Source organism: Sturnus vulgaris, chromosome 7, assembly GCF_052056855.1.
Source record: "Sturnus vulgaris isolate bStuVul1 chromosome 7, bStuVul1.hap1, whole genome shotgun sequence".
NCBI lineage: Eukaryota > Metazoa > Chordata > Aves > Passeriformes > Sturnidae > Sturnus > Sturnus vulgaris.
This window is the reverse complement of record NC_142249.1, coordinates 15,193,954-15,211,856: the sequence shown is the minus strand read 5'-3', so window position 1 is coordinate 15,211,856 and position 17,903 is coordinate 15,193,954. Positions and strand designations below refer to the sequence as shown.

General features: G+C 39.4%; 1 protein-coding gene across 5 annotated transcripts in view; it reads right to left on the bottom strand.

Annotated features, from left to right (window-relative positions):
* Positions 1-16,985, bottom strand: part of CARF (calcium responsive transcription factor) — a 28,426-nt gene extending 11,441 nt beyond the window's left edge. For 3 of the 5 annotated variants that reach the window (XM_088167858.1, XM_088167859.1, XM_088167860.1), the window contains exons 1-11: positions 16,864-16,985; positions 15,126-15,392; positions 14,004-14,124; positions 11,617-11,746; positions 11,147-11,231; positions 7,047-7,236; positions 4,759-4,879; positions 3,717-3,860; positions 3,029-3,262; positions 2,473-2,635; positions 1,445-1,520 (exon numbers count right to left, since the gene is read on the bottom strand). In XM_088167858.1, the coding sequence (XP_088023984.1) occupies positions 1,445-1,520; positions 2,473-2,635; positions 3,029-3,262; positions 3,717-3,860; positions 4,759-4,879; positions 7,047-7,236; positions 11,147-11,231; positions 11,617-11,746; positions 14,004-14,124; positions 15,126-15,335 (1,474 nt within the window). In that variant the 5' untranslated portion in view covers positions 15,336-15,392; positions 16,864-16,985. Of the gene's footprint in view, positions 1-1,444; positions 1,521-2,472; positions 2,636-3,028; positions 3,263-3,716; positions 3,861-4,758; positions 4,880-7,046; positions 7,237-11,146; positions 11,232-11,616; positions 11,747-14,003; positions 14,125-14,957; positions 14,983-15,125; positions 15,393-16,863 lie in introns of those variants that run through there. The other 2 variants (XM_088167861.1, XM_088167862.1) reach the window with 2 other exon arrangements.
* Positions 16,986-17,903: the final 918 nt, after the last annotated feature.

Genomic DNA, 17,903 nt, shown 5'->3' with positions numbered 1-17,903 from the left:
AAACACATCAGGATTTCTTCAGGCAAGAACCACAGGATAACTGTTGACACCAGTAAATCCTGAACATGACAACTGCGGCAGTGCCCCTCTGGTCCCTGTAGACTTCTCTATCAGCTGTCTAGAACAAAATGTACCCACCATCATGTTTCAGTTAAATGGGAAAAGCAGCTGGCTCTGCTACTGAGATTAAAAACATCAGTGAAGTCTGCAGTATGATCTGAAAAACTGTGTGCAGAAGTGTGCAAACAATTAGGCTCTTCCATCTCACTTCACTGCTAAAAGCCAGGGATAGTTCTGGTGAGTTTCACATCAAACCTATTAAAAGACGATGGGGAAAGCATCTACTAACCTGAGGAAAAGTTCTTTTGGTATCACATTAGACTAAGTATTCTTGAAACTAGGGTAGGAAGGGCAGAATAATCTAATTTTAAAATTATTACCAGCCACCATAATCCAACAGAACATCTTAGCCTATGTGTAATTCTAACTGTGTGGGTGGCAAGTAGATCTAGTTACAAACACCTGTATTTCTTAGTACATGTTTTGAAGTTGAAGTAATAGTAGTAGGAACCCACTTTCAACGAAAGTAAAACAGCATAATATCTTCCAAAAAACTAGTCCTTTGACCAAGAATGCGTAAAAATAAGTTTATATAGAAATATACATTATCTACACTCTAGTTTTGAAACAGACAGGGAAGAAGTTTAACACTTTGCAGCTCAACAATCACTGGGAAGAGATGATATTTGGGTGCCACATTAATAAAGAAGTTACACCACAAAGAATTGAAGAAACATCTCTCAGCCCTACTGCCACTTAACACCTGTGTTTCTATTTCTGTTCTAAGCACCAAGGAAAAATGGAAAAGACTGCTCTCAATTCCAACAAAAGAAATACAATGCTTGTTTTTCAGTGCCTGATCCTAGCACTGGAACTCATCAGGCCAATGACTTTTGAGAAGCAGGAGTCTCAATGTGCATTGAAGTTCCTTTCAGCAAGACATGTAAACATGTGAGAAGCACAAACCACCTGGAAACTCAAATACCCTGCTGGATCCTGAGGATTGTGTCCTCTGACAGACATATCTGATCAGTAGTAACTTAATTCTCTCCAAACAGTTATTACTAGCACCTTCATTCAAGGTAAAATGCTCTTTCCAGACAATCATCCCATTAAAATTTTTGTTTGCTTGAAGATGATAAATAAAAGCTAAGTTTATAATTTTAATACTTCTGCCAACAACATTATGACTACGCATCTTTTTTTCCACACATGCAGTTAAATAGAAAAAAAAGTAAATCAAAATAGTTATAGCAAAATAATCCTTCTTAAGTTCACCTGAGCGACAGGACATGACAGCAATGTCCCTGGAAGGAAAGTGAACTTCTATGACATAGTCAATAAAACACATTTGGATACAGACAGGTTATATATGCAGTCCTACCATCTGAAGGTGGTGAGGCAAATGCAACAGTCACTGTTTCTGTGAGGACATTCCCACTGTCTGTGGTCCATTGCAGCTGAAAGGAGAAAGAACTCAGTTCTCAGAAAGGATGCAAGCTTGTCTACAGGCTCAATACAGGTCTGATAAGAAAATAGTGTCTAAAACTACATTTTCTTACTTTTTTATAATTTTGCATTTTTGGACCTCTTGGTTCACAAAAAAAAAAGTACTGTAAAAGACTTTAAAGACTTTTAAACATGCACTGTGTTTCAGGAAGGTTATCTGCCTTACCTGCTTAGAAAATAGTGAAACCATTTGACTAGCAAGCACACTAACTCATCTGGGCTACACCAGTGTAGGGAGAGGGAAAAGAGTGATGACACAGCATGATTTAATACTGTTTGCCAAAGCTGATTTTAAATCAGCCATTTCTCAGTGGTTAGTCTGGGAAAACTAGGATCACTGTGTACCCTTTATGACTCAATACATGGAAGAAATTAAGGAACAAGACTTAAGAGTTACTGAGCATTTGGAAGATTCAGCTCCAAGCTCACTGCACTTACTATAAAGTACATTTATTACTATTTATACATACAAAATGTTTATTAAGTCCTAATTTAGACTGCACCGGAGACACGCTTCATTTCCATTTTTTCAGCTACTGAAAAGTAGTAGTAACTTCTTCAAAACATAGACAGTGACAAAGCCATGAACAAAATTTTATGCCACCTGTCAATTTTTCTATACCAATGGCTTCCAGTTCATGCAGTCATCAAGAAGTGCTAATACTGTGTAATTCGTCAACCAACTAGCAGCAATCTAATACTGATGAGATAAATACCGAATAAGGTCAGAAGGTTTTATTCACATTTAATCCAATCTTGCTCAGCCAGAGATTCCACTGAAAATATTGCTGCTGGAAATATAAAGTCACAGAGAATTTTGGATGAAATACAGCTAAGTGGTAAAAATTAAGATTTCCAGTATTTAACTCCAAAAATCAGAAAGATACACAAAGGCCAACATACCGTTGCTGGGATACTTTCTGAACTATACACCAGCTCTCCATTCCTTAGGGACTTCTGCACTTCATGAATGTGGTTCTTGATGTCATTCACAGTGGGGAAGAAGGATAGGTTATGTCTTTCTGGCACTTCATCAGGTGTGAACAATTCTCTTTCCACATACTTTCTGTCATATGTTAAAGGACATTTATTAGCATACTTAAATATATTCTGCTATTCCCCATTGTTAAGAGACCCTGCTACCTTCTCCCTCCTCTTGCTGCAATGACAAGACAAAAGCAAGCTAGATGATCTTCTGAGCCAGTTCCTTGTGCATCTGCTACAGAGTCTGGAATTTAGAACCCCCATTTATTCAAGTAACTTTAAAGAGTAAAGCAGCTTGTAGTGCCTATTTACAATTATATGAAAAGATATCAAAAGCTGGGAAAAACAGACTCATGACATCTGGGAATTAGATTCTGTAATGCACCAGCACTGCCCTTTAGCTGCAAACCAAATTAATCAAATACAAAAGTAGATACAGCACTACAGACTGAGAGCACTGCAGACAGTTCTGTACCTCAGTTGCTTCCTCACTGCATAGACCTGCTCTATTCCCTGAGACACCAGCTCTCGGATCTTGTCTGCCACTTGAGGATGAAGTCGAGAAGGCAGTGTACTGTTCTCATCCCTAATGACTTCCTCCTCCTCCTCAGGAGAAGACATAGAAAGAAGGGATGGTGAATGAGGGAGGCAGGAAGTTTCCATTTCATGATATTGGTGGGCTTGCTGAGTAGGTAACTGTACATACCACCTAGCAAGAAGGAGAGAGTTTATATACACAGTTCTCAAACAAAGCAAAATATTAGTGTCTTGGGGGAGCAGTCTGAGAATTTTTACAGCCCTTAAGCTAGAAAATCTCTTTCAGAGCTCAGGGCCCTCTCACACCTTTCAATGCGAAACAAACTAGATCAAACCCAAAACTATACAACTACTTCTATCGATACCCTGCATGGAAACACCTGCTGAAGTTCCATAGCTTAGTGCTTAACACATTTGCCAAATTAATACTCTTCAGTGCCACAGAAGTCTTACAGACACTGTGGATTTTTTTTATTATTAATTATTTTTTATTATTAATAAGTAAAACCAAAAAACAAACAAACAAACAAAAAAAGGGGGGTTGGAAATTAAAAAAAAAAGACCAAGCAAAACACTGCTCTTTTCTGCTTCATTTGTGAAAATAAAGAAAAAAGTGGAAGTTTCACCTGAGGACACCACCAGCATCTATCAAGTTCTTCTTCAGCATGTTGAATGCTTTCTCCTGCTCCATTCTTATGATCTTCTTGTCAATTTTAGGGTCAGTAGGAACCCTGTATTCTGGAAACTTTTGAACCTTTTTAATATAGATCCTTCCAAGGAGGAATAAAAAAAATTCTCCATCAGCATACTTAGGCCTTGGGAAGGGAAAGGCAAAAATCCCACTTACTTCATATCAGGCACTAATATAGAAAAAGTTCAAGCACAGTGATGTAGTGTGTGAGGAGTCTCTAAAAGAACTGTAAAATTCTTAAGGATACATTATAGATATAGATGCAGACAGACACACTTCTGCTCTGAACTGGAAGCCACTCAGCCAGAGTGATTTTACTCCTCAGCAAAAGCCCATGTCCCTCAGCATAGAAAAAGCACAACACCAATTGTGAACAGGCTGCAGTTCACCCAGCTATGAAGAATTGAGCACGTACAGACCTATATGCAACTGTTCATCAAACACACTCTTAGCTCAGTAAAAACTGAACAAGCACCCAGGAGAACGCTCAAGGGTGAGGAAAAAACCATTAGTGTTGAAGAAGGCGAAAACCCCCAGTGAACAGGAAGAACTAACTCCTTCAGCACACAGGATATGTGCTAAACTAGGATGATTGACTGATATCAGTGCAATTAAAAGCTTGAAGAAGAAACAACAAATAAAATGACAAAGTTTTAGGAGCAGAAACAGTCACTGAAGGACACCACAATAGCTTGTGAATGCTCAGGTAGATAACGAATCCCACTTTATTTCATAGAGTGATGTACTGCTACTTTGCATTCAGGGAGCCTATCACATTTCAGCCTTATTCAGTCAAACAGGACAGCATTTCCTCCTTACCTCTAAATAAGTATCAACCTTGACTTATCAAGGAGGTAAAGCTAAGAGTTACAGTGAGTATTTGCTACCATCCCAAACCAGTGCTCTGTCATGGCTCACAGAAAGAATGCTTTCTTAGGATGCTCAGTCACTCTTACAGCTTTATAGATAATTCTTACCTTGCTGGACAAGTGGCTTTGTACAGCTGGCCAGAGGTGTGTTCCTGCTCACCAGCTTTTTTGGGCTGAAATCCTTTCCTCCTTGGCCCATATTGGCATTCCATTACAATGGCTCTGCTTCCTGGAAACAGAAAGTAATGCACCCTGTTCAAGCAATCACTGAATTCATTAGAGTAAAATACTAACTACAGAAGAGATGAGAGTTCTGAAACAGTTATTTCTGCTAGCCATCAGACTCTTCAGAAGGCATAACCCTCAGATATAGCAAGCAAATACAATGCAAATGCTTCTCTCCCAGAATGCAAGAGCACTTTAAACCATTTCTCAAACTTATCACACCTCACAGCAGTCCTCAATATATGTGAAGGCAAAATATGGGACTTTGCCCTGGTGAGCACCAATACTTTACAAGATGAGAAGTCCTGCAAGCTACCAAAGGAACACAATACTGGTAATAAAAAAAAGCAGAACTCCCAAAACAACAGAGAAAAATCTCCAGCTGAAATCAAAGGTTTCATGGTTTTGGCTGGGATAGTTAACTTTCTTCAGAGTAGCCAGTGTCAGGTTGTGTTTTGGATTTGTGCTGGAAACAGTGCTGATAACACAGGGATGTTTAGTTGCTGCAGAGCAGGGCTTACACAGAGTCAAGGTCTTTTGTGCCTCTCACCACACCACACCAATGAGGAGGCTGAGTGACACAAGAAACTGGGAAGGGACACAGCTAGAACAGCTGACCCAAAATGACCAAAGTCATATTCCATACCATATGGCACCACATGCAGCATATAGAGCTGTGGGAAGCAGGAAGAAGTGGGGGGGACATTCAGAGTTAGTGTTTATCTTCTCAAGCAACCATTACAAATGATGGTGTCCTGCTGTCCTGGGGGATGGGAAGTTGTGAATGAATTCCTTACTTTGCTTTGCTGGGGTGTGTGTGTGTGTGTATTTTCCTTTACATTTTAAACAGCTCCTATCTCAGCCCATGATTTTTCTCACTTTTACCTTTCTGATTCTCTCCCCTATCCCACTGAGGGAATGAGTGAGCAGCTGTGGTGATTTCCAGCTGGGGTCAAACTACAAGACAAGGTCAGCAGCCATTTCCACCCTCCTGGCTTAAATCAACACTTCAGACCACGCTGTCCCATAAAAGCTCAGCCTTGCAGTTAAGAAATCCTAACTGCTAAATAACACAGTTTCAGCACAGCACACCCACACAAAACCAGACAGGCTCAAACAAATACTGCTCTGCTCTAAACTTGAATTAAGTGACTTCTTCCAGTCAGACCTCCAACAAAAGGGATCGTCAAGCAAAGCATTAAAGTTGTCAAGAAAGAGACATCTTCCAAATTTCTTCCACATCACCTTTAGTTATCTCTTATTTATAGTTTGTGTACTCTAGTATGCAGGCAAGGAGCTGCCCATGCCACAAGTGTTATACCCAGAAACTTTTGAAGTACTGTAACAGCAATAAAATGTGTTTCCACAAGATACCAAATGATCTAGATGAAGCTGTCTCACATGTTGGGGAAAAAAGGGTAAATTGCCATTTTATTCTTAGTTTTCTTTTATCTCACAGTTTATGGCTGAAGCTTTAAAACTGGTGCTAACATTTCCCTTTTCCAGTAACTTTCAGGGAAAAAAAAGAAGAAAAACCCCCAAACATAACCACATTCCTGTCACTCATTTTCTCTGTGTAGCAAGTAAAGCTTGTTCATTTTCTATCCAAATTAAACTCTTGGTAATTTCACAAATGTACTGCATGAGCTAAATATGTAATTACCAAGCTGTGAAGTCTGCATGTACATTTCAAAAAGAATCCCAAACGCCAAAAGTCTCTCTGCTGATACCTGTTGATGTTTATCTTGCTTGTTCGGCATTTTGAATTTATGTATTTATTCCTTTAATGATTGCAATTTAAATAGTTCATTGACTCCTGTGGAAAAAACTCTTCTAAAGATCAGGTTGGGCAGAATAATTGAACAAGCTCTTACCCTTATGAGAACTTTCATGCCCTAACAGAGCAGATGGGACCTCCACCTAAAGACCTCATCACAAGAACTCCCATCAAATGGTAATTAGCTAATCTCTAAAGGACAAAAGGAAATAATCACAGCAAAACATACAAAAAGAAACAAGCTCCTTCAGATCCTCACAGCAGTGTGCAAGCTGCTCCTTCTTTTATTTTTATGTCTAGACCTTATCCAAACTAAGGAACAACAAAGATTCTTCTTTATGGCCAGTTGGGAGTTGAAATTTTGAAAGCAGTTATTAAAATAAAAGTTAGTTACCTGCATTGACAAAGGGGATCCCATCATAGGGGACATACTGAGATTTCCACATCAACCGTGTGGCGGGTTTGGCTGGGCTTGGAGACTGGCGTGTCCCCCACACGCTCTGTGTTTGCTGCTTGTGGAGCGTGAGAACGCTCTCTAACTCTGTCTCGCTCACGCAATAGCCGCGGTACGAGTCCCCAATTCTCTGCATGGAAAGGACGGGAAATAATAGGATTATTCACCCATCTGACTGCTGGACACTACAGCAGAAAACAAAACAGTCAGGGACTCCGGCAGGTGAGAACATAGGCCCAGATTTCTGTCATTCCATGGTTTTTGTCCTCACAGCAGTATCCTCATAAAGAGATTTATCATAGGATCTAACAGGAGTCAGATCCTCAGTCCCCACTGAAGTCAGGAGTTTGTCAGCCATCCAAGACCCTAAGAACACCAAGAACCCCTGAAAAGGTTACAGTCACTGCCAACTCCGATTTCCGGAGGACAACTTCACTCCTGTGGTTTATCCCCAACACACACTTCAGTTGCAGTCACTGACTAGACAAATTAGTATGAGATGAAGTTTTTCACTTGACTGCCATAGAGAATCTCTGAATCTCTAATAATTGTCTCTGCATCTACTGCAAACATACTGCACTGAGCTGGAGCAGAATGCACCTGCCCATACCACCAGTAACTGTCTCACCTACTTAGTGCACTAACTTTGAACTGCAAGTCTCACACAGCATCCCTCCCAACTTTCGATGCACTCTGGATTCTCAGCATTACACAGAAACATACTACACCAGATTTGCCAACTGCAAACTGATGATGGTTTCAATGAACTCTGCTAATGTCTGGGCTACTCCACAAAAACTGCATCTAACGTGACTCGAAGTGGTTATCCAGTTACTCAGTGCTGTCACAGTTGGTTCAGTAAAGCTGGTCTTAAAAGCCAGACAGTAAGCAACAAAATTACTGGGACAGAAAGGAACTCTTCATCCAAACGTTTGCATGCAGCTCAGGGTCAGTCTGGCCAACCAGCTCTAACAGCCAGAGTAGTCTGCCTGCTCAGTCTTAAAGTGCATCTGTGGGACAAACACATAGTGAATGAGTGCTAAGGTCTGATAGATTTGTTTTGCCACCTTCAATGACAGAACAGCCAGATCTTTAAATAATACTGACAGCAAAAGAGCAGTGTCCCTCAAAGATTATCACACAGATACCTTAGCTACAACTGCTTAAAACCTGCCTCACACTCATCTAAGAGAAACAGAATGTCTGTGGTTAGCAAGTCCTAAAGTCAAAAATGAACCAATAAAGATCTTGTGAACGAACTGGGCCAGCACAGTGCTGCTGCTAGTGCAAGGACAGATGGGAGGGCTGTGTGAGCACTGGGTGTGAGCCACCTGAACACTGAGCTGTTCACACCTCAGAGCTCACTGCTCTGCAGCACCTAACCAGGTCTGCACTGGCTGCACTCACACGGCTACGGGGAGCAAGAGACACTGGCAATTGTTCAGTCAGAAATTATAAATAACACTTCTGAACAAAACTTGATCTGAAAAAATCAGGAGAAGTAAAATAGCCTGAGAAGTACCAGAACTTCTTTCTTTCCAGAAATCTGGGATGCTGCCTTTCAGAAGAGAGATTACAGCATCACTCCACATAACAAATACTTCAAAACCAGCTGGGTTTTTTTTCCCGTATCTCATACCTGTCACTAAAAATAGGTCATTGACCTTATTCTAGAGAGATGAAAAGATTGATAAAACTGTTGTGCCAGAAAAGCAGCAAAAACAGTTAAGGCACTCTCTCCTATTCTGCCTTTACTTTTGCACAAGTTAGATCATTTTCCCTAAATTCGTGGAAGGGGAGGAGGAAGATGAGAAGAAAACCATACAGCACGTAAGATCCCTGCTTTCTACAGGCTTCACAAGTAGGAAACAATGGACAAATGAGACCTACCTTTTTCAGACCAATAAATTAATTTTGTATAGGTCATTAATGCAGCCTTCAATTAAATTTTATTTCAGTAGGCTGATACATGCAGGAAATGCATCTGATCAGACCACTGAAAACTAAATATAAGTTATTGAAAGGAACTGTATTAAAATTAACTCTGTAACAATGTAATTACCTTGAAGTAATCACATACTCTTCAGCCCTTCAACTCCAAAGTTCAAGTCAAAAAATTGAGAGATTCCTTCTTTCTCCCTAGACCTTGCCTCAACAAAATACATAAAAGCTTACCCAAAAGTACACACACCAAGAATGCAGTTTTCCTTGAGGAAACTCACAGCAGCACGGTACCAGAGGCACTTTGCAGTCCAGACACAGCAAGTGTAAGCTGAACATTTCAAGGCAGTCAGCTTTTACTGCTCTGTGTTTGCCCACAGTACCGACTGCCAAAGGAGTCACTGCCCTTTGGGGTGCAGTGGCTTCACCTGCTGACACCTTGTGTGAGTCACAGAGACCAAAACACTGTTTTAAGCTTGTTTCATTTCTGGCAGACAACTGAAAGAGGGGAGTTGTGAGCTGACATATTTATCAGCATCTCTCCAAACTGGATCTCCAAATTTCAGTAGGACTCTAACTCTGTTACTAGTAACAAAGCATTTTGACACCTGAAAGATAAATGACACCTCAAAATCCCAGTGTCTCTAGTCTGTGCCCAAAAAAAGAGACAATGCATCCAGCACTCTCCAGTGGATTAGGAAGGATTAATGCATACAGGCAACAGTTCTGCTGAACAGCAGAGGGAGACATTTGTGTCCTCAGAACATATTAAAATAGACATTATTTTATTTCCTTTCCTTTAAAAATAAGAACTTTTCTACAAATGCCACTGTGAATTCTAAACAGAGCAGGTGAAATTTCTTGTAATAGAGAAACAATGCAGATCATAAGTCCTCCAATAATATGATACCAATAATAAATTATTCAGATAAGCTACATGGATGCTAGGAAAGAATGTACCACGTAGTGCTAAAAACACAGTGAACCTTATGAACTAACTGGCCAACTGAATTAAGCCACAGATTCTATAAAAATTGTATCTCCACCATGGAAGAATCCACGCTATTAATTTTCTGACTTCTTAACATTTATGTGGACATAAAAGTGGACGTAAGAGTGGTACCATTTTTGCTAAATAAATGGCATAACACAAAAGGAATAGATGAATATATTTAATTTAAAAATTGTTTCTAAGCAGATACAGAAAGAAATAAGATTTTTCGGTCCCTCAATCTGCAACTTGTAGTTATCAGTGGCCAAACCAATAGTAAAAAAAAAAAAAAAAAGTGGTAGAGATATCTAAAGAGATTAGGCAGCTACAGAGTATGAGCTTTCCTTTTAAAAAGTATTAAGATAAAGTAAAATAAACATCTATCAGGAAGAGTCTGGCAGCAGGAGGAAGGGGTAGTTGATCTCTCAAGAAATTTCCCATCTCCCCTCCCTTCCAGTTAAGGGACTTATGATGCATTCTAGCTGCTGATAGCATCCTAATCATCAGGACAGTTCTGCAAATATCTACCAATATGCAAAAAAGAAGAGTTCTGTTTAGGTCAAAAGCCATCACAGAACATAAAGAAAGAGCACTTTTTAACAAAAGAGAAAACAAGCACAAGTAACCTAACGTGCTGGGACAAATAAAAAAAACCAGCAAGACCATCTAAAATAACAATCCTTAGTGGAATATTGAAATTAGGGTGCATTACGTCTCAGACTTGACACTGGCGGGTCACATGGATTTTGATTTCTATGTGATAACACAAACTACATGAACAGTTGCAGAAATCAGCAAAGTCTGCACTGTTGTTCAACAGCAAACTCTAATATGGCACACAATGCCTCTTCCCAGCACTACAAGGTATCAGGTTTTCAGCAGCACTTCTTTTTTACTTCAGGAGCTGTTGATGGTTAGTTATTCTAAAACTCTCAAAAAAGAAAGGGATTTCACAGCATTTTATGTGTTTAACTGTGCTAGCAGTACCAGTGCTAAATACTAGGAAGCTTGAACACTCCTACAGCTATCAATTATTCCTTTCAAGGAATAGGAACACTATCTCAGAGCTGGATGATAAAACATTAGGTCAGAATTCCTTGTGGCCCACCTCACAGTTCCTGAGCCGGTGTGCCCATGCAGGTGTATTTAATGGCAACGGCTGAAGAGGGATGGGAAAAGAATCTTCCACTACCCTGAAAAAAAAAATAGAAGTCTATATAGACATTCAGAAAAGCAACAACCTAGTTTAAATTACAGGTAAGATCAAATCAGTGTATTATATATAACCCTAGAGCATACAATCAAACTATGGATATTGTATCAACATGCCTTAAAAATCTGTGGTTCATTTTCTTCATATTCTATTTCATTGTTAAAATAAGTTGCAGTGAATAAAAGTATTAAAAAAACCCCACTGGTTTCTACATTCAAGTCCTCCAAACATTCAGTACACTGTGGGTTCATAACGTCTGCTCTATAGTAATTTTGCATAACCATTGCAAAAACAAACTGCAAGATAAAAAGGCAGTGCTAGCAGTGGATCAAAGTGATTGTTCATCCCTTTAACCCCTGACCTACCTGGTGGTTGTTTTTTTTGATATGGTGAGAGATGCCTGTGGATGTAGAATGTAACTGCTTGCATTGTCTGCTATAGAAGCCACTACTACAGTCTGCAGATTCCCATCACCACACTTCTCTTCTGAAATATCTTCATTAAAAAAAGAAAGCAACTTCTTGGTTAATAACTGAATGTAGCATGGGGAAAAACAAGCTATGATTAAACTTTGTGTGTTGTTAAAGCAAGCCTTTTGACATAGGAAAGAAGTTTTAAAGGTGATAAAGTAGTCTAATAGTTGTGAATCAGTGCTCAAACTCCTGGCACACATATGAAGATACACTTGATAAGGCTGCTTATATTTAAGGACTTTGGTAATTGTGCTACTGCTTATGAATCCTTCCACAACAAGGCAAATAATCAGAACAACTTGCAAATTTCTCTGCTTCCAGGAATCCATATAGGATTGCACAAGTATTTTGTTCAGCTGCAAGTCACATAGTGGTTGCTTTTAAAACAAGAAAATATGAGGTAATGATACGGCTTTGTACTTAGAAAAGAACACTTAAACAAGAAAAACAGGCCTCTTGTAATTGAATCTGACATGCTGTTAGAACAAATGTTTTAGCCTTTCTTGGTAATAGGGAGAAATCCACAAGCCAAAAATTGTTCTTAGATTGAAGTCTGTGTGTTAAACAAAACAGTTAAACAAAAACATAATGGAAAACAGTGAAAGCAGACATTCAATATTTTGGTCTTAACATAAACACACAAGGTCTCTTTTAAATGAGGGACTTTTGCCCTTCAGTTATGAAAGCTTCTTTTCCTCATCCAGGGAGAGTGGTAAGCTATTGACACAGTACAGAAATTCATCCACACAAAGCTCCATAAGAAGATTCATAAGTGTGCACACGGATTAACACCACTCTGGCTCAAAGCACTGGTTCCTCCTACAGAGATGTGCCCTCAAGCCACGACAGACACTACAGGCAGTAGTGCAGGCTATTCTGGAGTCTGCACCATTGCATGCATTACCACCGTGTGCAGACACGTGAAACTCAGAGGCTGACAGGCCATTCTCCTTTCTCTTTCACCTGCACAGTAAACTGCTGACAAGTTTCCCCAACTGTCTTTTAAAGACCAAATCACTATAAAGTCTCTTATACTTCATAAACTGTGTAAAGTCACTATAAAGTCTCCAGAAAAAAAAACAAAACAAACCAAAAAAACTCCACAAATGACACCCATAGCACTGCTGCCGAACACGTATTCAAATATTATGACACTGAGCCCCATGTTCAATGAAAAATGGAAATGCAAAATACTATTTAGTATTTCAACTTAGTGTTTACAAAGAGTAGCAGCAATTATTTTGTAACTAAAGGCTCCCAGTTGGCTTTAAAATAATGTAAGACCCTGCTGTAACCAAACCTGGTTTTACCCCTGCAAAAGCTGGAGAGGGAGGGAAGGTTGAGCATTGGGGTAGGAACAAGTCTTTCAATGCAAGGTCAGGGAACCATATTGCAACCCTAAGTGAAAAGGGCTAGATCATGACTTGAATCCCAAATCTTTCTTCTATCCACTCAGCACCAGGACTCTATTCTTACTCTGAGCTACCATTCCATAGAACACTTAACCAGCGCTCAAATCTTGATAATTTTATAGAGAGGATGAAAAAACAGTTTAAAAAACGTTTCAGAGTTTAACGAAATGTGACCACTTCGTTCTCTGCCTCACTCTGTGAATACAAACTAGCACACAGCATCTTGCCATCCGGCAAGGATTGCAGATAAATAATCAATGCTTTCAGATTTCAGTATGTCCATTTTCTAAAGAAAACCTTAAAATTTGTGCTTCTAGTTGTGTATCTCAGCACATACTTAAAACGTAACAACTAACACATTCCAATGAATGGAAAGTTACATGTCATTTCCTTGACTGAGAACTGAATTTATACCCAAGTGATTCATTCTTAGCTTCACAGAAGATGCATCATCACCAGCAATCTCTGGAACAGAAGATTTAATGTTCTTCTGGCCTGTCTGCACTACAGGAATCAATTAGTTCATTCACAATGAAGTAAACATTGAAAATTTGAAGTTGAAGTACAGCTGACAGCATAAATATCCTTATTAATGGTAAATAAGGCACAACAACTCCGTGCTTGGTATGTCAATCTACCTATCACATACCCTTCAGAAAGGGGGCAAAATAGCTCTCATAAGCTTCCATGAGGCTTTTGCCCAACAGAAAATGTGATGTGTGAGGCACCAGATTCAGAATCAGAATGCAGATTCAGTGTGTATTTTGTCTTATAACTGACTAAGGAAAGGAAACAAGGTGCTTAAAAAATGGAGGATGAGCTTAGTCACAAGAGCACAAACCCTCAAGCCCCACAGGTTAAACTCACCCTGTGTGCTGGTCACATCCAGAAGCTGACCTGGAGGGATAATCACTTGGGTCACTCCTGGCTGGGCAGAAGGAATGACATGCAGCACCTGTCCATTTTCTGACTGGCTGGCAACAATCATCTGTAAGGCAGTCACACAGAAGCATGAAGGGCTCCAGTTTGTATGGTGATCATGCAGCACGACTGGCTTTGATTACTACCAGGACAGGAAATACTTTGCTTAGAGTTAGGGCCTGTGTATTTACTTGACTTTACCTAATAAGAAAATTGTCTCTTCATTGTCAATTTCTTAAAATTACTTTCCCCTTTTAAAACAGGCCTTTAATTAAGGAAAAAAAAAAAAAACCACACTACTTTACCTGATTCTGTAATGAATGACACATTTATTTGAAACTGACAACTCTCTTATTAAAGCTATCAAACACCTGAAAGCCATTCATAGTTGGATTCGCTGTAACTCCATTAATGGACTAGAAGAACTAATAGTAACATAAAAATTGTGACCATTACTTCTAAGAAACTGATCTCTATGGCAGCATTTCATGCAAAAGCAGAGAGAAGAAAAGTCCAGGGCTTAAAAAAAAACCCCAAATTAAATCACCTGGGATTCTGAAAAACTTGAACAACTCTTTATGGTATTTTTACCCATAATTACAAAGGATTCTGGGTGAGAGAGTTACCTTTTTTACTAAATAGATGTTACAAATAACAAAGCAGCATTTAAAAAAATTAATTGAGGGCTGGGGGAAAGGTGAGACATAGTGACGTAGCTTACTGCTAATGTTCTCATTCCCCCCAAAAACCACAAAGATATTTATCCAGGGAATATAGAGAAAGCAGCAGCAGTAGAAATACAAGATCTTATCACACAACAGCATCCAGGCTTGGTACTAACAAAAGACATCAGTCATGGTTTAATAAAATTAGTAATGGCTGCAGACGGGATTTGCCTACCTGAAGAAGGGCAACTGGAGCATGAACTGTACCACTGAAAAGCTCCACCTTGTTGCTAGAGATAAAGTCTGAATCAGCTGTTGCTACCACAAAGCACCAAGTAAGAGAGTTCTTCAAAGAGCTCCCTCACCTGTGAACGCAGCCCCAGCCCCACGTGCAGACACTCACCATGGGAGCACTGGGCCCTCCCAGGGGCTGCAGCTCGCACAGGGGCTGCCTGGGCTGCTCTGCCCCGTGCAATTCCTCTGCAGAGCGGCACCGTGGCTGGGGCGGCCGCGCCGGCACAGCCGATGCCGGAGGACTGCCCGAGAGGGGGACTGTGACGGGCAGGGCTGGGGGAGAGTCGCTCTGGCCAAACAATGGATCCCTGGAATCCATGCACGTTAGTTGCTTTCACAGAGGAAAAATAGTAAAACGTACTTTGAGTAGCAACTTCTACGAAGAGAAAAAAAACAAAACAACAAGAAAAAGAACATTTAAAACCAGTTTGCTATACTGTATACTCAGAGGAGCTCTTGTCCTTCTGGAATAAAAGGCTAACACTAGCAGTTCTACTTTTGTTTTCTATTTCCATGCTGAAAAAGTATTCATATTCCTGCTTCCTAGAACAAAGTCTCCCTACTAAGGCAAAAGAAAATCCCTTTTGCTCAAAATCTGCTCCCCAAAACCACTTGCCACTTTAAAACATCTCAAACCGAGATTTACACCAAAAACAGAACTGTAAATATTCACCAACTTGATTTGACTTCAGAAGAAATCCTAGATACTATTCCATTCGGTCTTTCCATACATGCATTTAGCTATGAAGAAAAAAATCTCTACACACTTTAAAAATTGTTTACCACAGAAGAAACACAAGCAACATGATCTCTGATTCAAGGCCAAGAATTGTACAGCACAAGGCCAAGAATCAGATTTTCAAAATCTTAAAAAAATAGAGTGCATCTTCATCATGTTTGCAGAACCAAAATCTTAGAGTACTTCCCATTTTCATTATATTTAAGTGCATAGGCACAAATACTTGTCTTGTTGAAACTCTGACAAGACAAATATTAAGCATGTAAAAATAATGGAAAATTAGGCAGTCCTTGTGTACAATAACATGTCATTTGGCCAATGCAAGAAGAGCTAAAATTTGTTGTATCTCCTGCAGCAATTGCACAAACAACTCTGATGTTTTTGCAACAAAAATTAATACACTACAAATCAAAGAATGAGGAAAAATGTTTCTAAATTTTACATAAAAGTCAGTATTGATCTAAACAACCTCATCAAAAATACTGCAGGTATAAATCTTCTGTGCTGAAACTGTCTACTGTGAACTACACCAGAAAAGCAGCAACAAACAAATGACACCTGTTGTGTTAAAGACATTGTGCAGAGATCACAAGCACACAAGTAAAACACTATGTGAACGACATTTTATGTTAGAAGAACATTCTGCAGAAGAGCATTCATGCACAGAAATCTCCCCAGATAAGATCTGGCAATATCTGATAAAAAATACATTAAAGACTCCTCTCCCTCAATAAATACACAGGTGTCCTGTGTTCCTGGACTCTTTATTTGTCACATTTGGTCACTAAGCAATTCCACCTCCTTTTTACCCGTTCTGAACCTCTCCTACTCCAACACGTCATAAAGTATTCTTTTCTTAAAGGGTTAACAAAATAAAACATGCATTTCTTCATCACTGCAGTGCTGTCATTACGTGTAACATCTGGATATTCATTAGTTCAAAACTGAATGGCACAGGAATCCAAGGGAAGGATGTACATTCCTAAAAGATACGATGTATTACTCTAAAGGCAAGAAAAAAAACCTGCATTGATGAAATAACATAATTTGAACTCATGAGAGTGGATGTAAAGGAAGCATCTACAAGGACAAAGCATTCATACCTCACCTGAAAAACTTGATCATTTGTTTCTGACTCTCCTGTACCATTACAGCTGCCTATGAGCAAATCATTAGATCCTTCCATAGCAATATCATGGTCAGCTCCACTTTCTTCCATTACAAGGTGACCTGAAAAAGTTATAAAAGTTCATTTTAGCCTTTTGCCAGGAGATTGCTGCAGGTGTTGTCTTTAGATCTTACAAATTTAGTGCTACAAGTTCTAATGCTGTTGCAAGATAACAGCAAAGTTCTCAAGAAACGCTTGTCTCCTTATCACTTTATGACTCACTGCAGAAAAATTTCAGTGTATTGCTCCAGTATAGCTCAGCCTTTTATATGAGACAATTTGCTTGACTTGTCATTGCATACACAGATACAAAACACGCATACACCCTCCCACCATTTTCATCTGAATATGTCCAAAAGCACTGAACCAACAACCACGCACATCGAGAGAACACTTGATATTTAAGCACATGCCAGCAGTGCTTTATAAATACATTAGTCACCTTCTTCCATAATCAGCAGCCCAAATTTCCATTATGCAACTCTGTCATGCAGACATCTTGAAGTAAATCAATTTGTTTTAAAGGCTTATAAGGCAGTATATACATGAAATAAAATTACTATTGTTAGTCTACAGTGTGCTTTGGGCAGGAAAAAAACACCAGACATGTAAAACAAAATTTGGCATTAGCTACGTGGTGAAAGACAAAAAGACAGAACTCCCAGCACTTCAGAGATCTACCTCCTATCTCAAAGAAAGCTGCAAGATACTCAGTTACCCATTACAAACCTTCAAACAGACTGGTAATATTGGACAGTGAACTGCCACATCCACAGGATAATGCTCTCACGCACACAGCACACCCTTTAAAGCAGTGACCACTCCCAAACATGCACAAGCAACAGGACAAAATGACAATTAACTTGGCCCCTACCTAGCAAGAGCATACATATATAAGACTACATGCATAACATAACCAACTAAACAGAAGAAAACCTAAATCCCGTAGTTTGAGTTAAGAAGGGAGAAGGGGAGTCACG